General features: G+C 42.6%; 1 protein-coding gene across 1 annotated transcript in view; it reads right to left on the reverse strand.

The window, feature by feature from the left end:
• The window catches only part of SMARCAD1 (SWI/SNF-related, matrix-associated actin-dependent regulator of chromatin, subfamily a, containing DEAD/H box 1), a 40,103-nt gene extending 37,996 nt beyond the window's left edge, over nt 1–2,107 (reverse strand). Inside the window, exons 1-2 of the mRNA XM_030947547.1 lie at nt 2,046–2,107; nt 1,595–1,809 (exon numbers count right to left, since the gene is read on the reverse strand). Coding sequence (XP_030803407.1) covers nt 1,595–1,796 — 202 coding nt within the window. The 5' untranslated portion in view covers nt 1,797–1,809; nt 2,046–2,107. The remainder of the gene's footprint in view (nt 1–1,594; nt 1,810–2,045) is intronic.
• Nucleotides 2,108–11,099: the final 8,992 nt, after the last annotated feature.

The raw sequence follows: 11,099 nt of genomic DNA on the forward strand, positions 1-11,099 counted from the left end.
GTGAAATCTGTTGGCAGTTATGGTCTAGCTACATGCTTACACTGACAAAGTCCACAGGCAGATTAAAGGAAAAAGTATAACACTAAAATAAAATAAATCCCCAAACCACTAAGCCACAAAACAAGCAGCACCATCCATTACTGCACAACTACACTCACAGTTCAAGAGGGGCCCCTGCACTCAGTAACTCCTCCACAGCACAAGACAATGATTTACCACAAACAGGAAGGGAACACCTGTTGCAAAGTACACTTCTTCAGAGTGCCTATTGTGCCATACAACCATTACAAAGACACTTCAGCAGAAACCAGAATTAACAGCTGCTCACTTCTTCTGTAAAGTCCTCCCTGTCACCAAAATTCTTTGCAACAGGTTACTAGTTCCAGACTGGCAACTCACATGTTTTATATATTTTAATGCAGACCACTGCTTAATATTTACTAATGTAAACACAAGAGCACTCCAATCAACTGACAACAATCAACCTACACTAAACCAAAATTTAGAGAAGGGTAAATACCAACCTCCTGTAACTCTGACTTCACTCAGTTTTAAAAGAGGAACTCCTCCTCATGAATGAATGGTTCTCTGTTATCACCTAGATAAGGTGTTGTGAAAAACTGCCTTGCACCAAAAGAAAGTCATGTGCAAGAAAATGTAGTTAAACAGCATCAAGAGACATTGCTGTTTCATTTTTTTAATAAATGCACAGTCAAAGTCTGCCTGATCTCTCCCATAACACCTGTAATTCAACAACTATACCACAAATTATATGGCATGTCTGAGAAGTACCAAATAACCAGCAGGAGATACTGCCTGTTTCTCAAATCCCTCAGTGACAGGAAAAACAGACTGGTGAATGTGATTACACAGCCAACAGCAATTTCAGTCCTTAGTATTAACCAACAAATCCAAACAGGAACAGCACATCCCTACTGTCTCAGCCAAAGGAAACTAACACACTATGACACAATCAACGTTTTGACATTTCCCTGAACACCCCAAGCTTCTGCCCTAAAAGAGGACAAATACTACAACAAAACCATTCTGAGAATCAGCACCAAGTCTCTTAGCTCTTTACAAAACCAGGCCCAAGTGAAAAGAAACTGTTCCCCATCTTTTCAATTCCATCTGTAAAGCTCCATGATACATTAGACAAGGACTCTGCTGAGAAAATTTAGTCTACAGTGTTGCATCTCTCAGGCAATTAAAAGTAAAAGCCATTTCTTCCTTGAAAATGCTGAAACGCTAGCATAAAATAAGTATCAGTAAATAGAGTTTACAAATAGGAAAACACAACACTCTTTCAACATTTAATCTGAAACTTACTTAAATAATTAAAAAAACCAAGTTATTTCAGAAGGTTAATGACTTGCCTGTAAATGCACATGTTCAATTAGAGCATACACTGCTGCAAATGAGGATACTTTTGTGGAAATTGTTGTGAAACGTTTGCACAGAAAAACACATTTGTAAAACAAGCAAAGGGGGCAAAACCCAAAATGACAAACACCAAAACAAAAGGCAATTACTTCATTTCTAGAAATTAAGGACTTACACAGCCCTTAAGCTGCATGCAAAACACCTGACTCACCAGTTCTCTCTGTCACGTCCGAAGCCGGGGTGCCTGGCCTCTTGTTGTCATCCGTACCTTCCTCCTCCTCCCCTCCAGGGGCCCGGACGGCGGCAGCAGCGCCAGGTGCCTCGGCGCGGGGCGCCGGCGGGGACGGCGACACCTGCTCCGCGCCTTTCTCCTTCCTCTCGAAGCGGAACCGGTCCAAATTGTAGAGGCTCATATTCTCAACCTTCCTGTGGGAAAAGCCACAAGGGAAGGGGAGAGAGCGGGCAGGGCCGGTCTAACACAGACCGTAAAACGCTGGCGAAGAGGCCGGCCGGCGCTGCCAGAGGAACGCGCGGCCAGGGGCGCTGTCAGGCAGCGGGAAGGCTCCTGCCCAACCATCCATCCGCCCACCCACCCTCTCTCCCTCTTCCCCGCGCTCCCCCGGCCTCCGTTCTCATCTCAGGGCGGCGGGCCCCACACGCACCTGTGGCGCAGGGAGCGGCGGCCTGGAACGGGAACAGGGAGCGGGAGCGGGAGCGGCGGGCAGGGCGGGCCCGGGCCGGCCCCCGGGGCAGCAGCGCGGGCCGGCGGCAGGGCGGGATGCGGCCCGGGCGGCGCGAGCACAGCGCGCTCCCCTCAGGAGCGGGGCGCGGGGCTGCTGCCGGCGCGCGGCGATGACGTCACGGCCACTCCCGCCAATCGCCGGGCCGGGCCGGAGAGTACGGGCGCGTGCGCTTCTCCTGTGGAGGGCGGCGGGAGGGAGCGCGGGGCAGGGGCCGCTACTGCGGGCTTTGGGTCTGCTGGGGCTGCCGCTGGGAACGAGCGGGTTCCCGGGTTCCAGCTCCAGGCACCGTACCTGCGAGTGACGTTTGTGATTCCAAATCATCGCGTGGTCACACCCCAACCCCCAGTTGAAAAGTTTGGGCGGAGAGCCGCGGAAAGACCATCATGGGCGATTTGGAACCCTAAAATACGGGGTCGTGCAATCGAAGAATAGCTGGGGTTGGAAGGGTCCTTAAAGACTCCTAGTTCCGAGCCTCTGCCATGGGCAGGGACGCCTTCCACTAGAACAGACTAAAAAACCCATCCAACCTGGCCTTGAGCGCTTCCAGGGACGAGGCATTCACGACTCCTCTGGGCAACCTGCTACAGTGCCTCGCCAGGAGCACTGTAGAGAATTTCTTCCGAATGTCTAATTTAAGCCTACTCCCTCTAAGTTTGGAGCCATTCCCCCTTGCCCTGTCCACTTACACACTCTTGTATAAGGCCTCTCTCCGTCTTTCTTGTAGGCTCCCTTCAGGTACTGGAAGGCCACCATTAGGTCTATCCTAAGCCTTCTCCTTCACATCAAGCAATCCCAACTCTCTCAACCTTCCCTCACCGGAGAGGTGCTCCATCCCTCTGATCGTCTTGGTGACACCCGATCCATCAGGTCCATGCCCTTCCTGTGCTGGGACCCCAGAGCTGATGCAGCCCTGCCGGTGGGGTCTCAGCAGAGCAGAATCCCCTCCCTCCCCTCCTGCCCACGCTGCTCTGGATGAGCCCAGGACACATTTGGCTTTCTTGGCTGTTTGTGCCCATTGCCACATCACATCCAGCCTCTCATCCCCCAGCATCCCCGAGTCCTTCTCAGCAGGGCTGCCCTCAATCTGTCCATCCCCGAGCCTGTATTGGTACCGGGGGTTGCCCTTACCCAGGTACAGCACCTTGCACTTGGCCTTGTCAAACTTCATTAAGTTCCCATAGACCCACTTCTCAAGCTTGTCCGGGTCCCTCTGGATGGCACTGTAACAGCACACATCACACTTGAGATGACCAGGATACACAGAGTATCACCATACAATTCCAGAAGGCTTCAGCCCATGCACAGTAACACCAGACCACTTCAGAAGGCTGCAAGCATCTGCCCTCCCTATTCTTCAGCCCAGCCTTTTATACCTCTCTTGTCCATGCACTGCACCTGTGTGCCCTCTGTTCCCTTTGGTGATGGGTCAGTGCCCCTGGGCACTCCATGGCTCATTGCTGTCAATGCTGCTCACCTGCTGCTCACAGCTGCAGCCCACTGGGGATGAGGCTGGCCACAGCCCCACTGCCAGTTACCACAAACTGTGTGCACCTACATGGTACCCCATCCTTCAGGTGTGGACTTAGGGCAGTTTTCAGCTTAGGTTCCTCCACATGTTTCCAGCATTGTGTTCCTTTGGCAGAATAGGTGGGAAAACCCCTCCTTTTGCTGTCTTGGGTCAGGACCTGCTGCCATGCTGGGTTTCAGTGGATGTGTGGTCACAGAGCACGTGCAGCCGGGTGTGCAAAGGCACCTGAGGTTACCTGGTATTGCACAGAGAACCTCGACAGGCTGAAATGGTGACCTTAAATGGCAAAGAGGTACTGAAACTACCTTTAGCCTTTAACATACCAGCCAGCCATGAAATAAAGTGCTTAAAAGCCTGGCAGAAATGAATAAGCATTATACTGGCGAGCCAGGTGCAGCAGCTAACAAAGACATTCTGGAGAGATTAGGCTGGCTAACAAAAAATCAGAAAAAGAAAAACTTAACCATCCATTGTGCCAGCTCTGTAGTTCTGGGCTCACAGGATGTTCCTTCACCCTCTAAGTTATTTGACTTTTAAATTGCAGTAGTCAAACACCTGAGAAGCAAAAGGATTTGGAGAAAATCAAGCTTCAGTGACAATGTCTTGCCTTCACATCAAATATTAATCTACAATTTGGGTAATAGATGAGTTTAAATTTGTTGGAAACTGCCTTCTGCTAATCCCAAACACAAATAATTGGCAGTGTAAATGGAGCAGAAGAGTGATTTCGCCCCCAGAGGTGGATGCCAAGACACAGGTGGATTTGCAGACTGGCTGGTGTCTGAACAGTGCAGTTCAGAGATCATCTGAGGTTATCCCCTGAGGAGGACTAAATTGTGCTGGAGAAGGAGTGCCTGGGCTAGACTTACTGTTGACATATAAGAAGGCAAGAGATCAAGGGCTTTCATGCACAGAGCAGGTCAGTGTGAAAATGGAAGAGGGTTTTGCCTGTCAGCACAAGCTCAGACTCCCACCAACTTGAAATTCCATCCACTTAAAGGCAAATTACCCCAAAAATGGGAATAAAGAAGCTTGTAGGTACATCAGAAGTAAAGCTGGGTGTGGGTTAGAGGAGGAAAAAAGTATGGTCCATGAGGACACTTTTACTTTAGCTCAGAGAATTTGGCTCTTTCTCGGGACTTGATAACCATGGCAAAGCTCATGAGCTTCTCTGCAAAGCATTAGTACTGGTGTTAGCACCTCTGGTGTTCTTGCCTCACACTGACTTATCACAACACATTGAGCATCTAAAGGTTAAGGACTCTGACAAGACTTTGACCCCTTTTTCCATGAGGAAAGGATGACAGACTGTGCATGTGATAGATGTTGAGCCAAGTTGTTTGACTGACTTAGAGGATACAGCCAAACAATGCTGTTAAATGTGCAGAGAAAAATGGGCTGCGAGGCTGCAAAGCTGAACAAGTAATGTTGGAAAAATTGAGAAAAGAAAGGTGAAACTGGGGAAAGTAGGTGTAAAGGGGAGCATACACTCAGGTCAGTCTGTGTTTGTGACTCAACAAGGCAGTCAGGAACATTAGTCTTGGGAAAAAATTAATAAGAAAAAACCCATAAATTCCAGAACTTGGGAGAAGAAACAAGTTCAAGATAAGAAAACAGCAAAAATTAAGGGGATTAAATAGAACACTCCAGAACATGCCAGTTTTAAAAGCATTTCGTTTACAGGAATTAGCATGAACCTAGAAAATGCTGCAGCAGATTACTTCAGTTTTTACAGTGCTTTGAACTTGGAAAGACTGGGTAATTGGTAGGTATTAATATTGTTAACAAGCTATTGTGAATTCCTGGCAAGCAAGGCAGGGAAAATGTCTTTTCTGAGGTGCTAATGACACTGGTTAGACAGCTCGTGCTTACTGGAGAACTGACAGATTGCTGTCTGCTATTGTTTTGAAGGCTGGTTTGTGGGATTTTTTTTTTTTTAAGAATGGCAGCAGAAATTTGAAAAGAATCTATTTATATACAGACTTGCTTTACATGCAACATTAGAGCTGTTACATTTGAGTTGTTTTTACTTAAGACACAGTTTTGTTGCTATGCCAGTGATAGAGGAGCATACCAGATGGTATGTAGCCTTCAGAGAACTTTATGAAGGTTTATAGATCAGTGAAATATAATAATGGCCTGAACCCTGAAAGAAGCCAAAGAAAACAAAAATATCAGTTTAAAATTGCTCATTTTGAAATTGAGGCAAATTGAATTTGCATTGTTCTTAGTAGAAGGAAATCCAATTTTGAGAGTTTAATAATAGAAGTTAAAACCTGATGAGATACAAAGAGTCCCATTCTGTGTTACATTTTACAAGTTGGCAAGGCAGTAAAATTGTTGTTCACTAGTAAATAATCAGCCAAGAAAAAGTGTGTCTACAGCCATTCCTGACAAGTTTCTCTTGTTTCAACTATTGTTCCTTAGATTCATGCCCTTTTTGTGCCCTCACTTCATCAGCTTTGTATTAAGGGAAGGTCTACATCAGCTACCTCATGAGAACACACTGAAGTTGTACTGTGGTGTAAAATCAACAGGGTCTGTGACAGGTAAAGCCTTACAGCACTTCTTTTGGGGTTTGCCCCCAAATATTCTATAGGATTGGGGAAATTTTTTTTGCTTTGTAAGCAACAAAACTGGTTGTCAAATGCTGGTGGGTTTGTACCCGATTCTAAATAATAATAATTTTTAAAACCTAATAAAAATTTTAAAGTCTATTAAAATGTTAAAATTAATTCAGCTGCCACCAAAAAAAGCAACTAGAGTTGTATGTAGCACATGATGTTGCTGTAGCAACATCACCATACCTAAATAATGAATATCCAAAGTGTTTTGTTGTGTGAGCTGCACAGTGACGGCAGAGTAAGGTCTCAGGTGGGAAATGTCTCTTCTCTCTTAGCCAAGGGTTCTTTTCCTTTTTACTGTCCATTGCATAGACAGGATTTTTTTTCTACTCAGCAAACAATAAAAAAGAGCACCCTTTGGGAAAGAATAAGAGAATAAGACTAGTTTTGTTGTACAACAGGTTTTATATATTGGTATTACTTTATATAAGTATATTTTTTTGTGTGTGTGAAGATACTTTAAAACTGTCTGTTGTTGTTCATGTTTTCTGGGAACATGAACCGTTCTACCACCACTCTAGAACATTTCTACTTTTTTTCCCCCCCTCCCACCTGAGGTTATTTGAGGTAATTTATTTTCAGTACAGTTATTTCAATATTGAGCTTATGGTATATACATATATATGTATGTATGTGTGTGTGTATGTATAAACATATATATATATATATTGTTAAAAAGTAGACACATTTCAGTTATATATATATATGTATGTATAGTTTTACTTGTTAAAAAGTAAACACATTTTAGTTTATTTTTCTCTATTTCTCTAAAGTAGTTTGTTGCTCTTTTTTGAGTTTATATATATTTGATTAAGAAACAAGAGAAAAACTTGAGTGTAGAATTTCAGACATTGTGCTTGCTACCCATTTCATTAATTTGGCCAAATGCTCTCTCAGAAATCAAGCTAACCATAATCAAAGGTCTGGCTAGCTCTCCAAAGGCTGTGACTTATCAGAAACCATGCATCCATAATACTTCTGCTGAGGTTTTTTGTTTTAAGTCTCAGGTGAATATTACTTACAAGCACCCACTGAATGGATGAATCTGCCTAAGGCTGGAACACCAGTTTCACTGGGATAATCATGGAGTTTCCCATTTCATTCTGCTCCCACAGCACATCACCATGCAGAGCTCATCACAGGACTGCAGGCTATCTTTAGATCCTTTAATCCATTCATGATAACATGTGGATCATCATTTACTGCCCAATTTGCTCAACACCTCTGATTTAATGGATGCCATCTGCTCAACACCCCTGATTTAATGGTATCCTAAATATCCTGAGCACTTCAAATCTGTATTGAGTCAGAAAATTATTCTAGAAAGGAAAGCAGTAGCTGCTGTTTATTTAATACATAAGGAGTTAAAAACACTTGAAAAAATGCAGCTTCATTAGAACCAGGTTTGCCTGACATGCTGAATATATGACCTTTGGAACAAAAAGAAGTGTCAGAACTGTGGGAACATGCATCAGTATCAAGGATTTTGGTTTGTCACCTGCGGCTGAGACCTCCCATATTGTTTGCAAATCACAGACAAATCACTTTTTTGCTTGAAGGAACCATTTTGAGAGAAACATAACCTCAAAAGTGCAGGCCAAAAGGTATTTTAGTTCTTCTGAATCAATTGAAACAAATAGATTTCCAGTGTGGGCTTCCATGCTTTTTTTTTTTTTCTTACTTCTCTCAGGCTGCACTGCTGTAACTCTTCTATACTGTTGCATTTTTGATGTCAGGTGGTATAGAAACTGACAGAGTAAAAGTGAACAGGAAATTCAAGTTCTTTGTCCCCAGCATTCATATTACTGTCCCTGTAATTCACCAAAACAATGTCATGGGGCTTGTATAAATAAATACACAGGAGCAAATACATATTTTCACCAAAGATTTTCACAGGGTTTTGTTTGGTTGGTTGTTTTTCTGGTTTTTTTTCAAATTGTATTTATAGAACCTGATGCAGCCATTTTTCCCCAGATACTTTTGAGAGAGAAAAGGGCTGAACTGGACTTCTGAAAGAGTATCTTTCAAGAACAGAATTTGACCTTAAGCAAATAAAGTTTGTTCACTAGAATGTTATTAGTGCATAAGCGGTAGCAGAGTTTTGTCATGTACTGTTCTGAATCTCAAAGGAACTGGACCAAAGCATATACACTCTTTCATTACATACATTTATATGTTATTTCATACCACTTTCTGTTTAATTCACACTTTTAAATTATAAACCCTCATTTTACTGCAAATAGAATGCTAAAAGTATCCATACGTGCACTGGTTAAAAAAAAAATTGATCCTAAAAAGACATAGACGAGTTATTTTTAAGAGGAAAAGCTCAAATCCTCCTTTGAGCTGCTTTTATACTTTCTTTGGGTTTCTTTATAAACTACTATAATTTTTTACTTCAAATATTGATATTGAAAAGCTGGAGTAATGGTTTTTGTAAATGCACACAGAAAAAGATCAAGTACAGGTACACTTCCACTCCTAGGATCAGAGCTCCTTCCTTCATGTCTGTTTCTGTAATTGTTACAAATACACTTTTTTTCATTTTATTTTGCATTCAAGAAAACTAATCCTCATTCCTAGAAATATATCTTGATATTGGAGAAGTAGTTTAACTTCTCATTTCCAAACTTGAAAATCTCATTAAGAAGCTATCTTTAAAGCTTTGGGACTTAGAAAGGTCACACAGGTAAGCTGGGATTTACATGATATTTTTTAACTGCTATTTAATTCAACAATTTCATATTATTATTAACCTTGCAGGAAAGGATTACTGTTACTAGGCTCTGTTTAACTATTTACACACAGTAAAAGCTTCACACATTTGGGGAAAGGATGACAATTTCCTGTCCTGTCTCTGTAGTGAGATTTTATATTTACTCTAAAGCGAAAGAGAATTTTCAGGGCTGTGACACAACCAAGCTTGAAACACTTTTAATGAGAGAGAACTGTTATGCCAATAAAATTCCAAGAAGCTACAATCACTTAATGCACACCCACATCCCTGCCCCCAACACACCTAGGGAGCAACAGCTAGCGTGGATTTGTGAAAATGTCCAATGTCACAATTGTTTTGAGGCAGAGCAGGAAGGCTCATGAATATGGGGAAAACAGCAAATGTTATCTATGTTGACTTCAGTAAGGCTTTTGGCAGTGTGTCATTATGACAGGTCCATGGCTTGGGGTATCCTGTGGCATTCCCATCAGCCATAGAAACACAATCCAGATCAAACTCCAACACTGATTAATGGCCCAATAGTGAGTGGTCAGTATAGAAGAATTCATCTTATGGGGGCAGGTTCCTGTGGCTTTTGTGCAATTCTTGTATTTACAATACAGATCACAGGATACAAACTGCAGATGACACAAACTGAGACAGGGCTTTAAGCATGCTGGAAGTCCTGCACTGAAATTAAGATTAAAATTCAAAGTGATCTTACAAATCAAAGAAATTGTTAGAAAATAATTACGTGTTACTCAGCAGCAAAAAATCACTTCCATACAGGATCAAAATGGAAAAAAATAAAGAGTGGTATAAATACAGATAAAACAGATAAGAAAAAAAAAATAACCTACATGATGATTCTGGAGAAGCAGAACTGGGAGTGATAATAGGTCACACCACTATGAAAAATGGAAATGTCATGTTTGGTTGTACTAAAACTGTACATCCCCCAAGACTGCTGCTTTCTTTGAGCAGGACTGTTATGCCCAGTGCACAGTAAGACAAGAGCCTTGTGTGCAGTTTGGATACAGTTTGGGATGTACTGCTTGTTTTATTGTGGCTGAATTGGAGATAGTTCAGAAACAACCTCTATTTATTCTCATTTCTTCAGATCATGGCCTTTAAGGAAAAGTCTAATAGATGAGATGTGCTGAATATAAAGCAGAGAATACCAAGGAAGCATGTCTGCAAGTGCACATAGAAACATTGCAAGAGGTAGACAAACATCTGTCCCCTATTTTCATGAGAAACAGAACATGCAGAGATAGCATTAGGCTTAAGAAATTGTTTCAAACCATAGACATAATTAAACACTGGAGTATAACATCTGGTGAGATTGTGAAATCGTCATCATTAGAAACTTTCAAGAACCAGTTAGGCAAACATCTGTCAAGGCTGACATAGTTATAGCTGATCCTGCCTTCAGGCAGAGAAAGAACTGGTTGATCTCCTGCTACCTCTTCCAACTACATTTTAAAAATCATTATTTCTCTCTCTTTCTCTGTTTCCTTAGTGTGCTTTTCCCAGCTCCCTAATCTGCTTTCTTGCACCCAGTTTTAACAAAAACAACTTGGGACAACTCAGAAAGTCATGCATACCTCATGGAAGCTTTCCTTAGTTAACCCTTTTAATTAATTTTTACTGTATGAGACAGAAATATCACATGAACAAGCCCATGCCGTTGATTTTAACACATTACAGTTTTCTTTGGCCAATATTTACGTATATCAGATGAGAAAAAACGGTGTTTGAGTCTATTTACAGTATGGGTTGTAATGAGACTATCAGGGATGTAATAACCCCCCCAAATTCCCAACTCCTTATTTTAAGATGAGAGCAAAAAGAGGGAAGAGGTAAATACTGAGTGAAGGACTGGATCTCAAGCTGTGATGAACCAACCTACAGGTTCTAGAGATAGATGCTACTGCCTCTAGCTATGTGCTGCTTCTGCCCCCATGGTCTCTGCCCCTCTGTAGCTCAGGGACAAAAGGCAAGACAGGCCATGGCTGCACAGACAGACTTCCCAGCCTCTGGCAGTGACTGCAGCTGTTACTGAGCTCAGGGACCCACTGGTCTGCCAAGGGCTGGGGCTGGCA

The sequence above is a fragment of the Camarhynchus parvulus genome, chromosome 4 (genome assembly GCF_901933205.1).
Source record: "Camarhynchus parvulus chromosome 4, STF_HiC, whole genome shotgun sequence".
Taxonomy (NCBI): domain Eukaryota; kingdom Metazoa; phylum Chordata; class Aves; order Passeriformes; family Thraupidae; genus Camarhynchus; species Camarhynchus parvulus.